Genomic DNA, 26260 nt, shown 5'->3' with positions numbered 1-26260 from the left:
GCAGCCTTTTTAAAAAAAGATTAATGACTTTGGTCACTGATTAAGTTTATAAAAAGGCACTAATGCACAAAAGTAGCTGTGTTCATGGCCAATATAGATTTTCACAAATTCGTAATATGCATCTTTGGAGTGTCAGGCAGGTTAGATTTCTGGAACAGCTAGAACTGACCCATTATGTTTGTTTACTGTTTTCATTGTATAGCAATGTGTATAGTATGAACAAACGTATGGGCAATGCTTGCTAATCTTCAGCAAAGCTTCTTGCCAAAGGTAACACTATTAAATGGGATACCTTGAATCAATGCCCATTTGAGCTGATTAAAGTAAATAGAATCTCAACCAATTACTGAATAAGTACTTTTTATAGAAAACTGCAGAGTTTTATTCATGCTTTGAAACCCATTGAAATATAATATTCATAGAACGTTGCCCAGGAGGTCTTGAGGCAGAGTAATAGCCTCTCAGCCAGAAGCTCCATGTTCAAATCATCCTCTGGGATTTATTTAATGGCCATGTGAGATGCGCTCATAATGCAGCGAAACAGGTTGAATATCAACTTGTAAATCCTTCCCTTCCAATATATGCCAGTGCTAGGTGGTCAGAACAGGAGAGATTTCTGGTCAGTCATGAAAGAAAATGGGAACCTCCATCATCACTACCCATAGCTCCAGTCTACAACATGTACGTAAAAGTGCATCTTGCTACAGCAAGTGCTCAGGGAGCTAGTTGGCTGGATGTCTGGCATGGATCAGATTGGTGGCAACAGCTTAGGGTTTGATTTCCCTCCGGCTGGAATGGGTTCAGGACCTGCCTCCATGCCGATCTGTGGTGGATCATGGCACTGTGGGTCGCACCTGCCTTCAAGCAGAGAACTCAGGAAGAAAAATGTCTCCGTTTCATTCTTTAGATATGACCCTTGAATTTGTGATACTTTACTCAGTGCAGACTGAAAATAAAACACAAGTGGTCAAATGTGCCTGATCCACATGATTCCAATTTTCCAGCCATTATAACAAATGGCTAGAAACTAAGGAGTGCTGCAAATGGGCCGTGCTGACCTCCGTGCCATGTTCTCCGATCTGCAATTCCATTCAGCAAGGCTCTGCGTTGGAATTGAGATTTGAACTTCAAAGTTTATAAATACATGTTGCACTTCTGTATTTTTAGTTTGGTCAGTAAAGTAAGGTGAACAACACAAGAAATTGGTACTTTAATATTAATCTCTAATATTGAAATATCTATTTTAAACTTGATTGGGTTTGATGTGTGTCTTGGTGTCTTCAGACTATTTCCCCTTTGATACTGATTGTGTAGCAGTTGGTGTTACGAGTAGAAATGACACCGCAGGTCACTGTTACAATTTGGAATATATTTAAAGTTATTCTGTACATTGGCTTCTGTCAACACCAACAATGGAGCTTATTAAAGGTCAGAACTATATTAAATTAATCAGCCCACTGAGTTATGATTGACCAATCCACTATATTCAATAGCAGTGCTTCTCTGACAAAGCTAGCAATAATTAATGAAATATTTATTTGCAATCTGATCTTTGGAATCCAAGTAAAAATATTTACATTGGTTCTCTATTACCAAAGAAGCACAAAAATATGCTAGAATATATATGGTGCATTAGGAAAGCCTTTTATGGAGGAGGAAGTATTAACTGCCTACCATATAAATAGACAGATCGTAGGCTTCTACTTTCTCAAGTAACCTAACGACTGAATATAACCCAAGTTCAAAGTGGTTGCATGTTAGGGATAAAAAATATTTCCTGTAGCTTTCCGATTTTAAATGGCAAAAGATTTCTTATTGGATTGAGAGTCAGGTTATAAAATTATGTAGCCCTTTGAAACACTGCAGTAACCTTTTCAATCTTACACCTGTCTTTTATTATTGAGCACTCTCAGTACTCATTAATGCATTTACTTAAACTTCAATTAAAGATGCTTGAACATCTGACATGATATCCCTATAAAAGCTGACAGAGTGGCTCAGCGAGTTAAACAGTTTTGTTGCCTGCTTCATGCTGTAAACAGGTGCAAAATGGGCATAATGGACTGTGAAATCAATTTTGCATGAATTCCATCCATTGTATGACCTGCTCAATCATCCGGCAGGCCCAAGGGTGATGGAAGCTCCTATCTAAAAGAAGCGAGCTTCACAAATACATTAAAATGAAGGCAAATTGATATAATTAGATCAATGCAATTTTGCAGTTTATGTCTCTAAAATATTAATGTCTGTTCACACTAAATCTTGATCATTAGGGGAAGATGGGTAGTATTTTCAAATGGAATACTTTGCCATTTTGTTGCAGCATAAAGTGATTTGTGATAATTAGATACTGGAGTAGAAATTAGACCTTGTTCCAGTGTACATGTGTAAAACAGGTGCAACAGGACCAATGTCTTGTATTAACGTCCTGCGCCCAGAACATGCCTTTTACCTGCCTCGGGGGGGATTGGTTTCTGCAGAACAGAATAGGAGCCGGTCTTGCTCTCTTCTGGATCATTCAGCAACCACCATGGTTGTTGCTACCAATAGGTGAGTTTTCAAGAAAATAATTATTAAAAAATATTCTTCCGGATCTAGATGAATTCACTGATGCTGACAAGAGTTACAGTTCTAACAATATTGGGGATAGTGGAGGGATCATTGCTATGACTGCAACCGTGTTATACCAGAAATAAAAGCAGAAAATTCTAGACTCAGCAGGTCTGGCAGCATCTGTGGAGAGAGAATTTAGAGTCCAATATGATTCTTCTTTGGGTCCATGTTAATCCTGTCCTGGGAGCAACTTGTTGCTACCTGAATTTTGGGAGTATTCAATTCCTCAGTGCTGACATCCTCCTTCTGCACAAAATTCACTAAAGAAAATGTTCATGCAAAATAGAACAATTCCTTTAAAACTTCATTCACTGAAGTAAATTAGCGGGAATAGCCCCTAACAGCATAGGAGAGTTAGGACTTAGAATTTCTATAAAATCCCTACAGTGCAGAAGGAGGCCACCCAACGCATCAGGTCTGTTCCTTTCCTGCTACTGCCACTATCATTAAAAAAAAACACTGCTTCAGTACAATGAAAAGCACACGTGTAAAGGCCATTACTTGTGTGTACAATACTTGCAATAACACCTAGAGGGTGAACAACACTCAAGCTAGGTTTGCAGTATGCTGAAGTGGTCTGCAAGTAATGAACAAACTTGAGAAGTACAGGACCCTTCACCTTCCTCCTGTTTTCAGTACTATTCTTTCTTATTGGAGTCAAGTATAAAGGTTCTGGGTGACTGCATGACTCAGCAAACCGCCTCCACCCAATTGGCAGCTGTGTTTTCATCAAAGTGTACAATTCAGCCCTTAAATATGCCCACCTATTGTGTGGCCCCCTCCTATGGCAGGACGTCCGCAAGGGAAGCACTATCCATAAGTCTCCACTGTGTAATTTTGAATACTCAACCTTACTTCCACCACAAATTCCCTTTTAGTGTAACCCTGTCTGAGTTTCTGCCTGGCCCGGGTTTTTCAAGCTCAGCCAAGTGTGCTATAGGTCAGCCTCTCTCAGGCAAATTTTCCCTCTGTAAGTTGCCCGTTAACTTTAAGGGGGAACTCTTCATGTGGAAATTTTGGTGTAATCTATTCTCTGAACACAGCCTACAGAATGGGTTTGATCAGTCCCACTTTTGGAAAATTGGAGCTTCACAACATTGAATTATACATGGATCAAAACATACAGCATAAAATTATACTTAAATTCAGCACTACTGGCATTAATTTGGCAAATTCACTCCGTGAACCACAATGGGAATTTGAAACATTGTAGCTTTTCAATAGCTGGTGTTTTGATCCATTACCTGGACAGTTGATAGGGCTCTGTATTCTACCTCACCTGTACAAATCTGATAAAGTGGGACTTCACCTAGGAAGATACAAAAAAACTACACAATAACCTCAGCTAAAAACAAAATTAACCAGAAGGGAAACGTTGCATTCAGGGATTATATGATTTCTTACAGTATTGAAACTTCCCATGTCTACTGACCTTTTTTCTAAGTAAGTTCTTTGAGGTATCAACATCAGTAATTCTGGCTCTGGTTACTTTCGCCAATCGTTACAGCCATTAACCAGTCTATGCAGTAATATTTAATCTTTGCCTCAGATAATTTATCACCCCATTTAAACCACTAACAAAATAAAGAAGCAGTTAATGCTGCACGTGTAAAGTCTTTAACAGCTTAAATAAGACCATCAATCAGTTTTCACTACATGGAAATAGATAGGTTGGCACAGCCTGTACAATGTTTTGGTCAGGACCTTTTCCACAAATACACCAGTGGTACTCCATTTCCATAATCTAATAAAACAGCTGTATAATCCTGGATTCAAAGGCTAATCTATAAAAGTTACAGTGAGGAAGGAATTTGGAACAGGGTTTACATTTTCTCAACATCGGAGTAATCCTGCAGAATAGGTTTTATTAATAAATACTTTGAGATTTCAAGTAGCATATTTAATCATGGTCAAAGACAATTAACCATTTACAACACAATAATTAATTTCATCTTCTGATAGAAACCCAGAACTTGTTATAATACATGCTTATGAAATAAATGATTTCTCCCTGAGAACCTATTGGAGGAAACACATTTCCAAAATTGGTGTACCAGACAAGACTCCATAAACCGAAGCCTGACACCCACCAAGGATTGGCCTTTTTATTAACTCTTCATACTGTTCCTTGATGATGAGGTTGATAGCAGGCCTCCTTCGTGCTATAAATGTCTATGAATCTATAACTCTATTTAGCTATATTGGGGAACATGCTCAAATGAACACAGTTACCAATAGAAAATTAGCCACTTTACAGTCTGGTGCAGCATCCTGATCTCATATTGGTAATTAAAATTAATTTTCTTACGTTAAAGAGTGGAGAAATACATTGGCTGATGCAGTTAAAAAAAGATTAACATTATGAGACAGATAGTGAAAAATAAAAGTAACTGGAAGCCAGTAGAAGAGCCATAGAGATAGAGCAAGACAGCAACATTTAATTGCAAGGTATGATGAAAGATACATAGATTAGACATTATAGAGAGTTGCAACTCTGTGGAAAGGCGTAAATGTGAATATTAATGCCGTATTACACAATAGTAAATTATATGCTTGGGAATTTACATGGATGTATAAAAGACAGACAATTTAATGAATAGATCTAATGAAAAGTTAAAGGCAATGCCCTGTAATAAATAGAAACAGGAGCTCTTGATTGAGGCGCATCTGTTGCTCAAGTTAATACACCGTAGCAAGATTCTTATTTACACAAAAGTAATTAAGCTGTTTTTCTTTTTATACAAGCACTAGTAATTAAATTTTTTTTTTTAAAAACACCTTTACTGAAACAATCTATTGTTACTTAAATGGAGTATAAACACCCTCAGTCTATTTGAGTCGACTGGCCCATTACTGTTCTGTATATTCTATGTAATACTGGTGGATTTAAAAAAAATTAGCTTACCCAAATCTTTTTTTTTCCAATTAAGGCGCAATTTAGCATGGCCAATCCAACTACCCTGCACATCTTTTTGGGTTGTGGGAGTGAGACCCATGCAGACACAAGGAGAATGTGCAAATTCCACATGTGACCCAGGGCATGGATTGAACCCGGATCCTCGGCACCGTGAGGTAGCAGTGCTAACCACTGCACCACCGTGCTGCCCCTTAATATTAGTGGATCAACCATAGCCTACCTTTGGTTTCCTCAGAATTTACTCTCTTTCCCTTAATGTACTGTCTCTGGTGGTTCGAGGATCACTAATCATGGCTCAATGATGCCAGGATACAGTATCACAACGGGGCAAGTAGAAGAGGCAGATCTCAAGAACATCTCAACTGGAACAGGGATTGAAGCCATGCCATCGGCATTATTAAGCCCCATATTCTAACCATCTGAGATAACTGGCCAAATTCAGAATTTACTAGGTAGAGATACGGAGATCTCCAGTTTCTGGAGTTTATAAATCTCCACCTAGTGGTATAAGAGTGCAGATGCATGCATCAGTGTGTGTTGCGTGTCGCAGAATGGTGATGCCCAAATAAAGAGTGTATAACATAAGTAACGCATTTTAAAATTATTATAAATTTAGAGTCCCCAATTCATTTTTTCCAATTAAGGGGCAATTTAGCGTGGCCAATCCACCTAACATGCACATCTTTGGGTTGTGGGGGCGAAACCCACGCAAACACGGGAAGAATGTGCAAACTCCACGCGGACAGTGATCTTGGGCCTGGATCGAACCTGGGACCTCGGCGTTGTGAGGCAGCAGTGCTAACCACTGCACCACTATGCCACCCTATAAGTAATGGATTTAATATACTATGGACATTGCAAGCAGGCCAGTTCTATGACTAACGCTCTTCTAATTGTCATGCAGCTGAGCATAGTGAGTGAGATAGTCTTGTCTATGACTACAAGAAAGACTATCTTTATGTTGAATTTAAATCTGGAACAGGTGAATTTCCAGGTTATGCAATTCTGATTAAAGGAAATGTACCCAACCAGGAAGTGGTGTATCCAGGAGACTGGTGGGCTAATCAAAGACTCAACACAAACTTAGTTCAATATTTAAAACAAACTTAGAGATCAATGTGGTTTGTTCAGGTTTCATTTTTTCTGATTTGTGATTTAATATGAATTTTGATATATGTATGTGAAGAAAAGTGTTCCAACTACCAAAATGGTCTGCAAAGGAAACAGTCGGAACAATACTGTCAGCAACTTTAACTGGGCTCAAGGCTGGGATTTACAGTTTTTAAAGAGCTCTGACTGGGGCGTTTGTGCAACTGACATTAGTTAAAACAATTACTTATTGTCAAAGTATTTTCATACCTTCTTGCTTGCTAACTGAGTAAGAAAAATCTAAGTTTTACAAATACTTTCATGGGGTATGGGCACTGCTGGCTGGCCAGCACTTGTTGCCCATCCCTAATTGCCCTTGAATTGATGACTTGTCAAGCCATTTCAGGGAGCAATTAAGGGTCAACCAGATTGTGTGGGTCTGGAGTCACATGTAGGCCAGACCAGGTAAGGAGAGCGGATTTCCTTCCATAAATGACATTAATGAACCAGAGATGTACAACAATTGATCATAGTTCATGGGCACCATTACGGAGATTAACTTTCAATTCCAGATTTATTAATTAACTGAATTTAAATTTCACCAGCTGCAATGGTGGGATTTCAAAAATGTATTCTCAGACAATTAGCCTGGGCCTCTGGATTTCTAGTCCAGTGACATTACCACTACACCACCATCTCCCACCAAATAAAGCAACAAGTATTTATTGTTCTATAACTGCAATCAAAACACTTCTATAATTATCTGCATTAACTATTCAAATGAAAAACAGATTTATTTGGTATCATAGTCCCAAGTTATAGGATGTTTGAAATGTACCTGTTTTGGTGGGCAGCACGGTAGCACAGTGGTTTGCACTATGGCTTCACAGCGCCAGGGTCCCAGGTTCGATTCCAGGCTTGGGTCACTGTCTGTGCGGAGTCTGCACGTTCTCCCTGTGTCTGCGTGGGTGCTCCGGTTTCCTCCCGAAAGACATGCTATTAGATAATTTGGACATTCTGAATTCTCCCTGTGTACCCGAACAGGTGCCGGAATGTGGTGACTAGTGGCTTTTCACAGTAACTTCATTGCAGTTTTAATGTAAGCCTACTTGTGACAATAAAGATTATTATTGTTTTTTATGCCTGTGTTTTCACAATTATTCAGCTTACCAGTCAGAACAGAAGTTCTGTAACATTAAGTGCCTTTGCGTTGTATTATATGCAAAGTTACTGAAAATATTCAGCAGTTGTTAAAGCTAGAAATAATGATAGATGCACTTTGCTACTATTCCAAACTTGTGCTGTAATGAATATGGCCTGGATTTACGTCCACGAGTGTCGTACACAGATAGGGAGCCAATAGCGTAGTGGTATTGTTACTGGACTACTAATCCAGAGACCCACAGTAATGCTCTGGGGACCAGAATTTGAATCCGAACGAATGATAGTGAACGCGGAGGGGAGCTGTATCAGTGGACACGGTGGGTGACACTGGAAGTAGTAAGGAGGATTCCTGGTGCAGGGACCAATCTATGCCCTGAGTTCCCTTTATCCTTACGCCTGCCAGGCCAACACATCCGGTATCTATCATGGGCAGACATCAGGACCCATGCAGCAAAATACAATTCAACAAAATAAAGTTCCAAGTGGTTATTGCAGACTTTAATATATTGAAAAAAACCTCATTCATAAAAACCCATGTACGACATTGAAATTCCTCAACTACCTTATAAGACCAAACATTTCATTCAAATACATAATCCCTTATAACATCAGAATTCATAGTCCCACTTCAAAGAGTGTTTAAGTACTTGTAGCTGTCAATGAAACAGTGAAATGATGCACCTTGATATGAAAATGGATGGTTGCAAAATCAGTTATGCAACATTAATGCAGTAATGGAAACCCTCAGGCTTATGTCAACAAAATGAATGAAATTGCAAGAAATTTATTTTTTAAACATTTCAGAAATGATTTGCAAAGATTTATAGAGCAGATTTTTAAAATGCCGTTTCAAATTAACAGCTCCCTTTGAGAGGTGCCTATGACAGTTCCTCTTGATGTTTTTGATAGCTCTATTTGACAGATTATTTTGACAAGACCTCTTGAAACATTGACAGTTCCAATTTGCTTCACAATTAATGCACTTTTTTAAACACATCAATGCCCAATTTTAACAATTCCAAAGGGCACCAGACCTCCCCCAATGACCTCCCCTAATGGTGTCCTGGAACCATATCCAAAGGGGTACTACACCTCTTTAAGGGGTGCCTTTATCCAAAGAAATGAACACGTTTAGACATGCTCTTACCAGACCTACTCTGTTCTACACTCCTGAGATACCAAAATGCAACTTGAGTGGAGGCACCTGATGATTTAAATGGCCAGCTGTCTCTGTAAAATTTGCATGTCCAAAGCATGAACCACCCACATTTTCATCCCTGCAAAATGCTAAGTGCCATGTTCAGGGGCAGACCTCTGGGCTCGTCTGCCAATTTGGCCATGATGGCGAAACTTATGAGTCTATGAAGTCTACTGCATTACACAACCTCACCTCAATGCAAGCTCCAATCAAATCTTTTTACTCTTCGAGTTCAAATTGCTGGAAAAATATTGATGTTATCTGTCACATTATTGAATAACCTGCATACAAATTACTCTAGCCCATACAGAATAATAGTCTAAGATTTATTTTGGAGGACTTTACTGTTCTATGACCAGTTTTCACTCAAGACAATACTCTATTAGATTGAAAAGTAACTGCTGCTAATGCAAATTTACAATACTGTGATGAGTTAATTTACATGGTTGAATTATGGATGTGATTGTGAGAGAAATCATTCATTTCTGCCATACATCAGGCCAATAAGGAAATGGCATGACTGTTCTACATGAAATGTGGAAAACCAGTGAGTGATATAACATATTTTTAATATGCAACTTCTAAATGATAACTCACTTTGAGTTTCTAACCTTTGATGCAATAGTACAATATGTATTGTAAAAGTTAGCATAAATTAATATCCTTTATATTAATTTATTTTGGAAGAGCCAAAATTGGTTATATGCTAAGTCCAGCATAGCCTTATTATAAATAAGAATGCATGTGCTATGTTGCATAAATAATTCTCTGTGCCACAAAGCACAAAACTGACAATGTGGTTGTGAGATTAGGAGTAAATTTACTCCAAAAGTATTTGGAGACTCATCACAACACAATTTCCCATTTACATAAAAAGTTAATTAACTTTATTGCGTTAATATGCACAGCAGTTGTATAATATATGTGTTCTTTCTGAACATTTAAATATGTTCATTTCTAGTTAAGAAATACAAAGATACTTGCCACATTGACTGAAAGAAAAATGCGCACAGAAGTCAACAGAAAGCACTGTTCACTTTCTTTTTGGTTTGTAAAACTCAAATACTGTTAAGATTAATTGCATTTTGGTAAAAGAGGAGTTGGGCTGACGTTTGTTGATCTTAATCGGACAAAACTATATTACAGTTCAGACTTACAAATCATTAACTTGATTTTATCAGAATTCAAAGTGCTTTCTGCTTTCACTTATCAAAATGAACAAATTCTGAAAGATGTTTAATATGCCATTATTCATATCTGATTTAAATATGCACAATATTTCTTTCATTTTCATCCAATTCATTTGTTCATTGGTAGAAGCTTAAATAGAAATAAACTAAAACACAAACATTTTGGTATTTGTGAGCTTTTAAAGAATATGATGTCACCATTCTCTTGAATTTATATGGCACTTTATCACTCTGGTTCTAAATAACAGCTGTTTGTGTTTTATAAGTAATATCGCACTGATTACAATTGTGAGACAGCACTAGGAATTTTTATTGTTGTAACCAGTTTCTATTGGCTATGCTTCAAAGCTCAAGCCAGGAATGCAGAGAGTTCTCTCACTTTTTGAGAATTTGGACAGAACTGCATTAACTCTGGTTAAATGCGTTTTCCTTAGTTTTTTTTACCTGGATACCTTTAACACAGAAAATTATTTCAACAGGAAACCTTGTTTGCTTCTATTTTAAAGTAGAATTACATGTACAGAATTTTTTACATTAGTAATTACTAAAGGCATAAGCTTTCGTTTTTTTGAATGTTGTGGTTACCAAAGGCAAATGAGGCTAATGTTGGGGAATGACATTTTTTTCCATTTCAAAAACTCCTGGTCAGGTCGAGTACAGCCAACTGCAGAGTAAACCTCCCTCTATTTTGCCAAAAATGAGTCTCAGATACAACCACAGACGATCAAGCGTCTTTATTGGCCTTGTGCACTATTTTTATTTCTGAACCCAGCCTTCTTTGTGGCATAAGTGAAGTTGTGAATTGCAATTCCACGAATGTTAAAATTAAGAATTTTGCTGCTGTAGGCCCATACTCAATCGGGACTGGATTTAGACTGTTTAAAGTCATGTCAAGATCTTCATCCTATTGAACTGGGCTGAATTCAAACTCGGGTAACTATAAATAAATGGGTAGTTTATTAATCCATTGCGTCAACTTATTTTCAAAGATTATATTTAACAAACTGATCTTTATGGTATAAAGTTAAAATGTACATTTTCGTTTGATTCTTAGAAATTCCCTCTGCAGATAACTAAGATTTAATTTGTAAAGCCATTTGTTTAAAAGCTGAAGGGGAGGTTCACTTTTGAAACAGTTTCTTGACCTATGTTTGAGAGTTGTAATGGTTGTTTAAATGAAATTCCTTTCATTTGGCAATTATTGCTGTTCTTATTACAAAAATAGAGACACACATCTATAGTTAACACAAGTGCATTTGTTTGTACTTGGGCAGGCACAACAAAGAAAACTTCAGGCACATTCACAAGATCAACTATATCTCCACTGATCTTCTGTCCTGCAGTGAGCCATTCGTGCCCTGCAAATTAAAAAAATATATAAAAATTGAAGTCCCAATTTAAAATTAATACGCAATTTCATCAACATTACATGATATTGGTAGCCATGATGTGGAGATGCTGGCATTGAACTGGGGTGAGCACAGTAAGAAGTCTTACAACACCAGATTAAAGTCCAATAGGTTTGTTTCGAATCACTAGCTTTCAGAGCACAGCTCCTTCCTCAGGTGAATGAGGAAGAAGCAGTGCTCCGAAAGCTTGTGAATCGAAATAAACCTGTTGGACTTTAATCTGGTGTTGTAAGACTTCTTACTATGATATTGGTAGGGATGGACAATTAATCACCGTTTTTTGCAGTAAAGATCAATGATTATGCTAGCCTCTAAATAGAACATAGAACATTACAGCGCAGTACAGGCCCTTCGGCCCTCGATGTTGCGCCGACCTGTGAAACCACTCTAAAGCCCATCTACACTATTCCCTTATTGTCCATATGTCTATCCAATGACCATTTGAATGTCCTTAGTGTTGGCGAGTCCACTACTGTTGCAGGCAGGGCATTCCACGCCCTTACTACTCTCTGAGTAAAGAACCTACCTCTGACATCTGTCTTATATCTATCTCCCCTCAATTTAAAGGTATGTCCCCTCATGCTAGACATCACCATCCGAGGAAAAAGGCTCTCACTGTCCACCCTATCCAATCCTCTGATCATCTTGTATGCCTCAATTAAGTCACCTCTTAACCTTCTTCTCTCTAACGAAAGCAGCCTCAAGTCCCTCAGCCTTTCCTCATAAGATCTTCCCTCCATACCAGGCAACATTCTGGTAAATCTCCTCTGCACCCTTTCCAATGCTTCCACATCCTTCCTATAATGCAGCGACCAGAATTGCACGCAATACTCCAAATGGGGCCGCACCAGAGTTTTGTACAGCTGCAGCATGACCTCATGGCTCCGAAACTCAATCCCTCTACCAATAAAAGCTAACACACCGTACGCCTTCTTCACAACCCTCTCAACCTGGGTGGCAACTTTCAGGGATCTATGTACATGGACACCGAGATCTCTCTGCTCATCCACACTGCCAAGAATCATACCATTAGCCCAGTACTCAGTCTTCCTGTTATTCCTTCCAAAATGAATCAGCTCACACTTTTCTGCATTAAACTCCATTTGCCACGTCTCAGCCCAGCGCTGCAGCTTATCTATGTCCCTCTGTAACTTGTAACATCCTTCCGCACTGTCCACAACTCCACCGACTTTAGTGTCATCTGCACATTTACTCACCCATCCTTCTACGCCCTCCTCCAGGTCATTTATAAAAATGACAAACAGCATTGGCCCCAAAACAGATCCTTGTGGTACACCACTGGTAACTGGACTCCAGTCAGGACATTTCCCATCAACCACCACCCTTTGTCTTCTTCCAGCTAGCCAATTTCTGATCCAAACTGCTAAATCACCCTGAATCCCATGCCTCCGTATTTTCTGCAGTAGCCTACCATGGGGAACCTTATCAAACGCTTTACTGAAATCCACATACACCACATCAAGTGCTTTACCCTCATCCACCTGTTTGGTCACCTTCTCAAAGAACTCTATAAGGTTTGTGAGGCACGACCTACCCTTCACAAAACCGTGTTGACTATCTCTAATCAAATTATTCCTTTCCAGATGATTATACATCCTATGTCTTATAAACCTTTCCAAGATTTTTCCCACAACAGAAGTAAGGCTCACTGGTCTATAGTTACCGGGGTCATCTCTACTCCCCTTCTTGCACAAGGGGACAACATTTGCTATCCTCCAGTCTTCTGGCACTATTCCTGTCGACAAAGATGACTTAAAGATCAAGGCCAAAGGCTCAGCAATCTCCTCCCTAGCTTCCCAGAGAATCCTAGGATAAATCCCATCTGGCCATCCCATCTCGTATTCTAGAACTATATAAAGAGAATTTTTGAAAATGTGGTCTCTTGCTCATCACCAATGCCTTTCATTTCTTTCTCCTCATCTCATTGCTTTTCTACTTCAATTCTTTCCTGCATTAATTTCCATTTGTCATTAAAAATGTACTCCTTCCTTAGGGCGGTACGGTGGCGCAGTGGTTAGCACTGCTGCTTCATGGCATTGAGGAGAACCAGATTCGGTCCTCGCCCCGGGTCACTGTCCATGTGGAGTTGGCACATTCTCCCCGTGTCTGCATGGGTCTCACCCCAAAAGCCAAAAACGTGCAGGCTAGGTGGATTGGCCACACTAAATTACCCCTTAATTGGAAAAAAAGGGAATTGAGTATTTTAAATAAATTTTAAAAATGTACTCCTTCCTCTTTCTAAATAGATTCAGAGTTGTAGAGTAGAGGTGAAAGAAAAATGTAAGGTATATATTTGGGAAAACATCTTTATACAAGAGGGTGAACAGCTGGTTGAGGCCAGGACATGGGACTGATTTTAAAAATGTGCTCTGTATGAAGACAATAGTAGGGCTGTAATCTGGGAGGGTTAGGTTAAATGATCAGAAGCCTTTTTTTATTTTAGCCTAGATTGTAATCTACTAACATTATTTCGCATCCTTTATTTAAGAACAATTTTTCCTCATATTTTTGATCTTTTAATTGCAAGCAAGGTAAAACCTGCCTCTACTTTTCATTTTAATGACCATTAAATCTAATGTATTGATTTCAACGTTGAATGAGTAGCCAGAGAACAATGAATGAATTTGTGCTAAAAGAGAAGATACCCGAAAGGTAGGCATAGCTTATACATTTGTAGAATAATATATGAGCTGAAGGGAAGCATTCCAAGATCCTATTTTCAAATAGTGAGACAAATACAGAGGAAAAATAATGTGGGCCATTGGAGAAACAAAGCCTAGTTTCCAGCTGAACTGACTAGAAAAGGAACAAAGAAGCGAGAGAACCAGTTCAGCATGCTTCACAGGAAATAATTCAAATTAGTCTTTCTTTATATTCTTTTATAGCATGCTGGTTAGCCAGCATTTACTGCCCATCCCTAGTTGTCCTTCAGAAGGTGGTGGTGAGCTGTCTTCTTGAACTGCTGCAGTCCAGAGTCAAGAAAACAGTTATGGTGGTGTTACGGACAGGTAAGAGACTGGTGAACTGTACTTATTTCCTCTTACCACCTGTCCATAAGCAGAAGATACTTTGATCTATTTTTAAAGTGTGTGGTGATGTGCTTTCCCAGTCCCTCAGCTTGCGTGACCCAATTTGCTAATAATCCTCAGCAAGCTCTCGTTAGTTATTTATTTTACATTCAAAAAATGTAAAAATGTCCACAACCTCCCCTCCACTACACATGTGTGAGCACACACAGCACATGCTGAGGAAGATATAATTTTGTTAAGCAAAGATATTAAGGGATATGGGCCCATATGGAGTTAGGTCACAGATCAGCCATGGTCTCATTAAATGGTGGGACAGGTGTGAGGGGCTGAATGGCCTACTTCTGTTCCCATGTTCCTATAAGTGGCTACAGACACACAACAATACGATTGGCTCTTAACTTTCTTTGATATGGCCTAGCAAGCCATTCAGTTGTAAAGGAATGGGCAATAAATACTGGCCTTGCCAGGATGTCAACGTCCCATGGACATAAGTTTAAATCCCAGAGTCACCCACACAAATGTTCCATGAATTTGCTCCAATACACTGGATTCCTTTGGAAAATAACTGTGCAAATTATCCTGAGTTTTACCTATGCAACAAGTTATGTAGAGTTGACATAAGTTTTCACTTTTTCTCTGTGATGACGAACTGTTTTTCTGTATTCACTTCAAATAAAAAGTACTTCATGATTCTCAATTTTACCTCCTCAACCTCTCTGAAACTTTTAGTATGGTTAATCATTCCATCCTTCTCCAATCCTGTTCTTCCATTATCCAATTCACTTTTATACAGTTGAGTGTGGCCGGAGCAACAATTACCTTTTTCTACCCTGCACTGTTGCTAATGGTGCTGGCATAGTGATAATGTCATTGGATTAGTAATACAGAGGCTTGAATTGTGTTCTAGGGCCACCAGTACAAATCCCACCATGGCAGCTGGTGGAATTTTAATTCACTTTATTAATGGGAAAATCTGGAATTGAAAGCTACTGACATTAATGGTACCTTGACACTATCATTGATTACCCAGGGATCTTTCCTTGGTTCCTGCTCTTACTCACCTACATGCTGATCCTTGGTGACACCATCCACAAACTGGACTCAGATTTCAAATATACGCTGATGACACCGAATTCTACACCTCTGTCGCCCCTTTTTACCCCTCCATTGCCTCTGGGATATCAGGTTGCTTGTCTGACATCCAGTCTTGAAAGTACTACAGTAGTTTCCATCAAATACTCTATCCACGCCACTGACTCCATCCACTCCTCAGCATTGCTGAACTACATTCAGTATGTAGGTTATAACTAAAATAACTATTATAATTAAGTCCAGTTAGTGTTTAAATAGTGCTTTCGTACTTAAGCTAAATTGCTTTCCACTTTAGCAAGCATAATCAAAAGTGCATGGTTTTGAACGTCGGTACATATGAGAGCTACATTCGGGCCCATGGCTTCCAGAGTTAGGGCAGGAAATAAGTCATATCCTTCTATGGGAAACTTTTTTGGAGCCAGCTTTTAATATCAGAATCTTCTGGACAAATAAATGGTTTTTATCTCTGTTGAATGGAAGGAGCTAAACTGCAATCTGTTCTAATCTTCCAGGGGTATTAAAGGGCAGGAATAATGCTTCGCTTTTTCAAGACCAACTCAACTTTCTGCCTCTTGCGGTACATAAGATCCAAGGTATTTCTGGAAATTTGAGAAGTCTTTGCATCATGGAAAAGGATATTCTGGCACTATGAAATCAGAAGTGCCCTTGTTCCCTGCCAATGCTGAGGTTTTAGAGTGCGGAATGAAGAAAGATTGCCAGGCTGTGGGAAAATCCAATGGCTTCTTCTTCATTGATAAAATTATACAGGCCTTATTTGATCACTGCACTTGGAACAGATTAGTCCTGTGACTGGACACAATAGTCTCCCAGAATTGGACAAAATGCCGCCTATATTCCTTTTTAGGTCTGGTCTTAACTTTGACATTGGCTAATTCAGTAGAAGCAAAAAAAAAAAAATTGTTTTAGTGTACATTTTTCAAAGCCAAATAAAAGGTTTTTCCACAATCTTTCTGAATTTGAGAGAAAAGATTTGTACCCACATAAGTTATTATACCAAGAAATCAATAGTTGCAATATTCAATCCTGAAACAAACTACCTTAACTGGCACACATGTGTACTTGTTTACAAAATAATTGTGTAGTTACTCTGAGCATATAGCATATAGATTCTAGCATATTGTAACAAATTCATTTAAAATATAAATTACCTTCTGCCAAGAGCGCCCAGAAACTGGGTGCTCCCTCTGTAAGTTTTGCTCCTTCTGGAAGGTCAATCATCAGACGGAACTGAAGTGTCTGACCAGATGACACAACTAATGGAGCCATTTGCACTGAAGCAGCTGTTTTCGGTAACCGAGGAACTTGCTTTTGTTCGGAATATTTGGGAGCATCAACAGTAACCACAGTCGTGATTGCCAACTGAATAAAAATGAAAATAATTATTCCACAACCATCACAATGTTATGTATGTAGGTTTTTAAACTAAGGATAATTTAGCATTCAGTTTATCGGTGTACAAAACGATGCAGAGTGCGGTGCGGCGAGGTTTTAGCCGGGTTAAATAAGAATTGAGTGGGGAATTAAAAACAAGCAAATGGGAAACAAATCAAGAATTTGTTGTGCATTTGGGAAGCGAAAAATGAAGAGCCCTTAACAAGCGGCTCATAAAATTCTAAATATTGTTTCAGATGGTTGCATATGCCTGGTTTCAGGGATTAGGATAGATATGCCAATCTCTGTAAACTCCTGGGGGAAAAAAGGCCCACAGGGGAGCAATCCAGAAAGAAGACAAAACACATATCGATGGGAAGATTACCAGTGAACCAAGCAAGAAGGTCTCAGGCAGAGATCACTTTGAAGCGAACTACAGTCATCTCAGAGAGGGGAAACTATAATTTAATTGAAACCATTTTGTTTACAATTCTCAAAGAAAAGTGTTGAATTATTTTTTTTATTGTCGGGGACGACAGACAGACAGTGATCCTCCAAGGGGTCTGCGGCACAGAGACCGACAGCATCATCAAAAGTTTGACTTTTCCAGGCTCACGCAACGCCCACCAGTTGATAGATTTAGTTACCTGGGTAAGCAACCATTTTGATCCGAAACCACCACTAATTGTCTGCCGATTCTGTTTTCACACGGCTGCCCAAAACCAGGGGGAATCTGTAACTAAATTTCTGGTCCATTTACAGAAGCTCGCCAAGATTTGCAAGATTGGCCTGACGCTATGTGAGGTACTCAGAAACTGGCTGGTTTGCGGCATCCGAGATGTGGTAACTCAAGAACGCTTGTTGAGAGAGACACATCTTGACCTGAAGAAAGCAACCAAAATAGCTTTGTCCCGGAAAGGTTTTGAACGCAGTGTCCAGGAGCTTCGTGGAAAGGCTGTCCTAAACCTAGGTGCCCAGCTGGGCACGGATCACCACTTTCCCGTGCTGTAGTTCCAGACCCCTGTCTTTGGAGTCGTACTCATGGAGACCAGGACCAAAGGCCAGTGAGAGACACCAGACCTTCCCCCACACCGGAGTCCCCTGACCTATGGAACAAATGCACCATGCCAGAAGCAGATGAAATGGACGCGAGCGAGGAAGCCCACCCGCCCACCGCCACTACCCCGATGATTGTCCCAGAGGGGAGACACAATTCGTAGACGACCGGCTGGTGGGGACTCACTACCTTTATTGCATCTCAGCGCCACAGGTGGTGCCCATCCAAGTGACTGCCCGGTCCAACTGTTTCCCAATACAAATGGAGCTCGATACCAGAGCAGCGGTTTCTGTGGTCAGCTGCCGCACTTACGACCAAATCCGCTCAAGCATATGCATTTGTGTTGCGAGGCACCGACACTCGGCTGGCGACATACAAATGGGAACCATTGGAGATCACGGACACCTCAGACGTACCCGTGGAATACAGAGCACAGTTGGCAAACCTACTATTGGTGGTAGCAAAAGACTCGGGCCCAAATTTGCTGGGGCATGATTGGCTGAAACGTCTCCAGATGGACAGGTATCAAGTGTGCTGAATGTACCCCAACGGGACGGACGCGGTATTGGCACACTTCCTGGGGGTTTTCCAAGAAGGACTCGGTATGATCTGGGGGGCTGCTGCCAAGATCTGAATTGATCCAAAGGCCCAGCCACGGTATTTTCGGGCCCACCCCATCCCCTATGAAACCAAAGGTCGATGCAGAAGTGGACGTCTAAAGTATTTGGGAATCATCCGCCCGGTGCAATTTGCGGATTGAGCTATGCCGATCGTGCTGGTAATGAAGCCTGACAGTTCCATCCGCCTTTGCGGATATATAAGATGACAATCAATCGAGCATCCCGTTTAGATTGTTATCCAGTACCCAAGATTGAGGATCTATACGCAAGGCTCAGTGGAGGACGTACCTTTACCAAGCTCGGCATGAGCCTCGCTCATCGTCAATTAGTTCATCTTCCAACGAGTGAAGGAGAGTATCCTCCGCAGATTACCACAAGAAACAGTTAACCTGAATGGCATGCTGATCACCGGTTCCCCCGTCCGGGAACACATGGAAAACCTAGAGGATGTACTGGGTTGATTCAAGGCAGTCGAGGTCCGCCTACAGTGTGAAAAATGCGTATTCCACGCGAAAGAGGTAATATACGTAGGCTGCAGGGTGGTCAGAAACGGGTTACACCCAGTGGATGATAAGGTTTGAGTAATCAATCCAGCAGGCACCTGTGCCAAAGGATCAAACAGAACTCTGCCTTTCTGGGGCCTTATAAACTATTACAGGAATTCATCCCAAACTTGGCAAGAGCATTGGCCCTGCTGAATCAGTTGTTAAAGGGCCAACATTGGCTTTGGAACCCGCCACAGCAGATAGCTTTTGACGAAGTAAAACAACTATCATCTTTGCATCTGCTGACTCACTTTGACCGGTCAAAACATTTATTGCTTAGGCAGCATGGTGGCGCAGGAGTTAGCACTGCTGCCTCACAGTGCCGAAGACCTGGGTTTGATCCTGGCCCCGGGTCACTGTCCGTGTGGAGTTTGCATTCTCCCGTGTCTGTGTGGGTCTCACCCCCACAACGCAAAGATGCTAACATGCGAGGCTTCGCCCTACGGCATCGGGGCTGCCCTGGCACACTGAATGAACACCAATACGGAGCGACCCATTGCGTTTGCTTCTCACGATTTGGCGGCAGCAGAGCAAAATTATGCTCAAATAGAGAAAGAAGGTTTGGCGCTGGTTTTTGAAGTAAAACGGTTCCATCAATATGTCTATGGACATACATTCACAGCATATATGGACCATAAGCCCTTATTAGGTTTGTTGAAAGAGGATAGGGAAATCCCCCCGCTTTCAGTGTTGGGCTCTGCTCTTGGCAGCGTATGAGTATGTCTTGGAATATCGCTTAGGGACAAAGATTCCGCACACAGACGCCTTCAGCCACCTCCCTCTGCCCACCAGTACGCCAACAGCATCAGATGAGATAATCGCTGCCCTACACTTTATGGACTCTTTACCTGTGATGACGGCCCAAGTAAAAGCATGAACACAGACAGACCCACTATTAGCCAGAGTCTGCCCCACAGTTCTGTATGGGGCCCAGCATTGTGCCCACCCAGAGGATCTACGTGCTTTTATCAGAAAAGGGGCCAAATTCAGCGTGGTGGATGGCATCCTACTGTGGGGTTGCCAAGTGGTCGTCCCGAGCGCGGCCAGAGGGCTATCTTGCTATACCTCCACAGCGGACACCCAAGAGACTCCAAAATGAAAACGTTGACCCGAGTTATGTGTGGCGGCCCGGAAAATATACAGATATCGAGAAATTAGCAAAGCAATGCACACGGTGCCAGGAACACCAAAAGCTCCCCCCAGCAGCTCCAGTTCACCCATGGGAATGGTGGGCCGCCCATGGTCCGCCTCCATGTGGATTGAGGGGTCTTTTCAAGGGGTGATGTATCTAATGATCGTGGATGCACATTCAAAATGGATGAATGTTCACTGTATGACCTCTACGAGCCACCACCGAGTGGCTTCGGCAAACCTTTAGTGTTCACGGACTTCTCGAGGTACTGGTATCGGACAATGGCACCACTTTTACAAGTTTGGAGTTCGCCAATTTTCTAAATCAAAATGGGATCGGTCATGTGTGAACCAAAACTTACTACCCATCACCCAATGGGTTGGCTGAGTGAGCAGTGCAGATGTTTAAGTTTGGGATGCAAAAGCAGGCCTCAGCTTCCCCAGAAACTCGCCTTGCCCGTTTTTTTTTTACTTTAGGACCACACCGCATGCAACCACCGGGGTAGGGCCCACAGAACTTTTGATCTGACATCAACTGTACACACGGTTGAGCCTCGTTTCACCAGACACTGGAGGAAGGATCCGCGACCGACAGGAACAAATAGGAACAAAACAAACCAGACCTATTAGGGCATTTTTAGTGTTTTACATCAGAGATGTTGCAGACGGCGCATTGTGGATCCCAGGAATGGTATAAAACGGTCCGGCCCAGTCTCATATTCTGTATGAGTACAAGGAAAGGACTCTCAACTGACTCATGGACCATCTCCGAAGCTGGGCTGTGCAGGTGCCTGAGGACCAGCCAAGGCCCCCAAGGCCATTAATGCCCCTTCCTCGCTTGCTTGAGACTTTACACTTTGGGTTCTGTCAGGACACTCAGCTCCTGACCTCATTACAGCTTGGTTCAAACTTGGACAAAAGAGCTGAGTGCTTGAGGAGAGTTGAGAGTGACTGACCTTGATGTAAGACAGCATGTGATCGAATATGGCATCAAGGAGTCCTAACAAAACTGAATTTAGTGGGAATCAGAGGGAAAACCCTCTGTTGGTTTGAGTCACATATGGCATCACGGTTGTGGTGATTGTAGGTCAATCATCTCCACGCTAGGACATCACTACAGGGGTTTCTCAGGGTAGTGTCCTAGACACAACCATCTTCAGATACTTCATCATAAAGTCAGAAGTGGGGGATGTTTGCAGATGACTGCATAATGTTCAGTATCATTCGCAACTCCTCAGATAATGATGCAGTCCATGTCCAAGTGCAGCAAGGCTTAGCCAATATCCAGACTTGGGCTGACATGTGGCAAGTAACATTCGTGCCACTGAAGTGCCAAGCAATGACCATCTCCAAAAAGAGAGGATCTAACCATTGCCCCATGACATTGAATGACATTGCTTAATGCCCCACTATCAACATTGTGGGGGTCACCATTGACCAGAAACTGAACTGGAGTAGCCCTAGATACTGTGACCACAACAGCAGGCCAAAGGCTAGGAATGCTGCGGCAAGTAATTCACCTCCTGGCTCCCCAGAGCCTATCCATCATATGCAAGGCATGTAGGAGTGTAATGGAAGACTCTCCATTTGCCTGGATGAGTGGAGCTCCAACAACACAAGAAGCTTGTCCAAGAAAAAGCAGCCCACTTGATTGCTCCCCCCCCTTCCACAAACATTCACTCCTTGCATCACCGACAAACAGTGGCAGCCATGTGTACCATCTACAAGATGCACTGCAGGAACTCATCAGGGTTCCTTAGATAGCACCTTCCAAATCCACAACCACTACCATCTAGAAGGACAAGAGCAGCAGATACCTAGGAACATCACCACTTGGTGTTTCCCCTCCAAGTGATACACCATCCGGATTTGGAAATATATCGCCGTTATTTCACTGTCACGGAGTCAAAATCCGAGAACTTCCTTCCATAGCACTGTGGGTGTACCTACACCTCAGGGACTGCAGCGATTCAAGAAGACTGCTCACCACCATCTTCTCAAAGGCAACTATCGACGGGCAATAAATGCTGGCCTAGTCAAAAACGTCCACCTTCTGTAAATGAATATTTTAAAAATCTTTTACGTTAAGATTAAGAAGTCAGATTATTTGAAATCGAGATCTTCAGTCTAAGTAGGGTATAAGATTTTTTTTTTTTAAGTTTCAAAGAGAAGCAGCCTTGTTTTCTACTAACTTTTGAGATCTGGGGCGGGATTCTCCACAATCGGCGCGATGTCCGCTGACCGGCGCCAAAAACGGCGCAAATTAGTCCGGCATCACGTCGCCCCAAAGGTGCGGAATTCTCCGCAACTGGAGGGGCCGAGCCCTCACCTTGAGGGGCTAGGCCCGTGCCGGAGCGATTTCCGCCCCGCCGGCTGGAAACGCCTTTGGCACCCCGCCAGCTGGCGCGGAAATGATTTTGCCGTGCGACGCATGCGCGGGAGTGTCAGCGGCCGCTCACGGCATCCCCGCGCATGCGCAGTGGAGGGGGTCTCTTCCGCTTCCGTCATAGTGAAGACCATGACGAAGGCGGAAGGAAAAGAGTGCCCCCACGGCACAGGCCCGCCCGCGGATCGGTGGGCCCCAATCGCGGGCCAGGCCACCGTGGGGGCACCCCCGGGGCCAGATCGCCCCGTGCCCCCCCCCCAGGATCCCAGAGCCCGCCCGCACCGCCTTGTCCCGTCGTTCGAAAGGTGGTTCAATCCACGCCGGCTGGCGTGGGTTGACAGCGGCGGGACTTTGGCCCATTGCGGGTCGGAGAATCGCCGGGGGCGGGAATCGCGCCCCTGGTTTCTGAAGAATTGAGAGTTCTGGTCCTTGTTCCAATTGCTGCATCAGACTAATTGCTGACTTTATTTAGATCCTGTTTCCTCGGTCTATGTGATGCTGCTTGCCTTCAGCTGCTTTAAGTCTGCCCAATTCCACAAAAAAACACTATGGCAATCAAGAAATGGTGCTTAACTACCAACTTATGTTCCATGATGTAAAGTAATTGGTGCAATTAATGTAACTTACCACAGAGACAGTCTGCATTTCCAAATCAAGCACCTTGACCTGGTGATTGTTAGTGTCCACCACATATAGTACATTCCCATGATCACCAATACACACATCTCCTGGCTCATTGAATGTAGCTTGATTGAAATCAGAAGCAGTAACATCGCTGGCTTTACCAGTTCCTGCTAGCGTAGTACATTTTTTTGTTTTTGGATCTATTACTCTGACCTGAGAACAAAATAAATAAATATTTCAGTCCCCTGGCAAAAGAAAACTGATAGAACCTTAAAATACAGATTTCATTCTCTCAATAAGAGACTTCATATTTAGTACCCTGTAACAGATGTGTGTGTGTCTATAGTGTGCCTTTGACTTTCTTCAAATAAAGCATTTTTCCCATGTAGCTGCAAAAAAAATGTAACATTTAAAATATAAATTGTGATCACCTGGAAGATACTTGTGAACCAATATTAGATGATAAAAAGGCCTTATTAATTATTTAGTTCTTTAATGCAGTTTTAAATCATAGACAGTCACTTATAAATACACATTTCATGATAGGTTGTACACAATGTATAAAACCTATTTAATTTCTCCTATTTCTTAAGCCTTTTCTTTCTGCCTGGTGCTAATGCTGTTTCCCTGTTGCATCTGAAATGATTCTTGTAAATGCAGATTTTCCGTGAAAGCATACAGTGCAATAAGAGATGTGTCACATTTAGCCTTATCTTCTATTCTGTAGATAAAGTTGAGTGAAATATTTTGTTATCGCATGTTAATTATAGCTAACCTTATTTCTAGAGTTTGAAAATCAATATTGGAAATGAAATAAATTTGGTTTTAGTTTTACATTAGGACAAAAGGAACACTTACTTTGTGATTATAGGAATCGGCTACATACAGTAGACCTGTCTTTTCATTCCAAGCCACTCCAAGGGGGTGTTGCAACTTCGCATTTATCCCAATACCATCCAGATCTCCAAAAGCAAAGAGATTCTGAAAATTTTAAAGAAGTCTGATTTATTACTAGATAATTGATAATTGATTCCCATTGATTCTGTCTACACCTCCCGCTGCCTCAGGAAGTCAGACAGCATTGTCAGAAACCCCTCACACCCAGGCTTTTCCCTCTTCCAGACCCTTCCATCAGCAGAAGATACAGAAGTCTGAAGAATTGCGCACCCAGACACAGGAACGGCTTCTTCCCCACAGCTACTAGACTCCTCAATGACTCTCCCTCGGACTGATATGTTCCCTGTAAGAGCACTATTCACAACACCCGAAGCTGCTCTTACTCATGTATTTGCTTTGTTTGACCCTTGTTCCATACTGTAACCAATCACTATTTGTCGATGTACTTAGTCGATTATTTTTTTTGTCTACTGTGTACGTACTGTGTACATTCCCTTGGCCGTAGAAAAATACTTTTCACTGTACTTTGTTACATGTGACAATCAATCAATCAATTGTCCCTTTTACATGCTCAAAAGGGATGCAGGAAAACCTAACTGGGACCAACAAGGATGCCTAAAAATTGTCTGATCAAAATTAGGTTGGGTCATTTTTCAGGCTGCCTAGAACAGGATTTGGGCACCGTGCATATGCTAATGTGGGATCCCTCGAGAAAATTAAGCTGTCCTGAATGGGGCAAAAACATGGAGCTCTTCAGAAAATTGACTCCCTGTGCTATCCTCCATGCCCCATCTTTCTGGGACTTCCCGAGGACCCCTGCTAACAAGGTATAATTTTCAGAGTTCGACCAGTTTACTGTGGAGGCTGCTTAACCAAATTATTGAAGTTAAGTCCAAAGTTCAATTTTTGACCAAAGCTGAATTATATTTTAATATTTATTAACTCTTATGTCTCTTTTTTATTTGGATCTCCCTTGAAGACAATAAAGGTGCTCTGAAACTGAAATTCTGTGTATGTCTTGGAATACTTTTCATTGGAATACTTGGAATTGTCCTTCACTGCTTTAAAATAAACTTTGTATTCACCTACCAAACGACACATACCAAATTTAGTTTTAAGCTTAAGAGAGAAGTGCTTTTCAAAAGTATTTACTTGCAAAATCTTCCACTAAGAGCACATTACTAGACTTGATATCTTAGTGATATGTTAAACATAATTTTCCATCCATGACCTGAAATAGACCTGAGCAATGCTTCTCCATTACCAGATGTATGACTGGGAACAGTACCAAGTGTGAAACATTAACAGCATGCTGGAAGATAAACTTTTCACACCACTTTAGCCTGACAGTACCACTGCAATCAACATTCTAGACCTCCAGAAGAGGCAACTAGACAGCACTTGTAATCTTATCAGACTACTTTTAGCACTGATTTTGAAACAACTTGCACCAAGCCAAAAAAGAGCACTTTTACAATTTGACATCCTTGGGGTCAAGATGAAGGCATCTGAAAACGTTGAGCACGGTTGCTTACTCAAAGAGTATTTATTTTCACCTTAAAAGATCTCCAGATTTTTTTTGACACTGACAGCAGAGCAATGTTAATTGCACTTCAGATGTTCTTTATATAAGTTTAATTATTATTCATTATATAGTCAGTATAACTATGATTATAATCAAGATATAAATATTTGGAACTTATTGAGTGTAATATCACTGTGCGTTGAAGTGGAAATTTGGAATGAATAAACTGAAATTGAAATGATTGTCAAAACTATTGAATAATAATTAAATAACGAATCATGTTTAGTTGCGAAGGTAAAAACTAAAAACCCAAGGATTCTGAAGAAACTTATAGGGCGCGATTCTCCGCTCCCGCGTCGGT

The 26260-nt window shown here is 41.2% G+C and overlaps 1 protein-coding gene across 1 annotated transcript in view; it reads right to left on the bottom strand.

Moving 5' to 3' along the window:
* Nucleotides 1-8266: 8266 nt before the first annotated feature.
* nhlrc2 (NHL repeat containing 2) overlaps nt 8267-26260 on the bottom strand; it is a 107774-nt gene continuing 89780 nt past the window's right edge. The window contains exons 8-11 of the mRNA XM_072479443.1: nt 24336-24458; nt 23481-23690; nt 16892-17102; nt 8267-11529 (exon numbers count right to left, since the gene is read on the bottom strand). Of these exons, the coding sequence (XP_072335544.1) occupies nt 11273-11529; nt 16892-17102; nt 23481-23690; nt 24336-24458 (801 nt within the window). The 3' untranslated portion in view covers nt 8267-11272. The remainder of the gene's footprint in view (nt 11530-16891; nt 17103-23480; nt 23691-24335; nt 24459-26260) is intronic.

Source organism: Scyliorhinus torazame, chromosome 16, assembly GCF_047496885.1.
Source record: "Scyliorhinus torazame isolate Kashiwa2021f chromosome 16, sScyTor2.1, whole genome shotgun sequence".
NCBI classification, from domain to species: Eukaryota; Metazoa; Chordata; class Chondrichthyes; order Carcharhiniformes; family Scyliorhinidae; genus Scyliorhinus; species Scyliorhinus torazame.
This window is presented reverse-complemented; position numbering and strand designations above follow the sequence as displayed.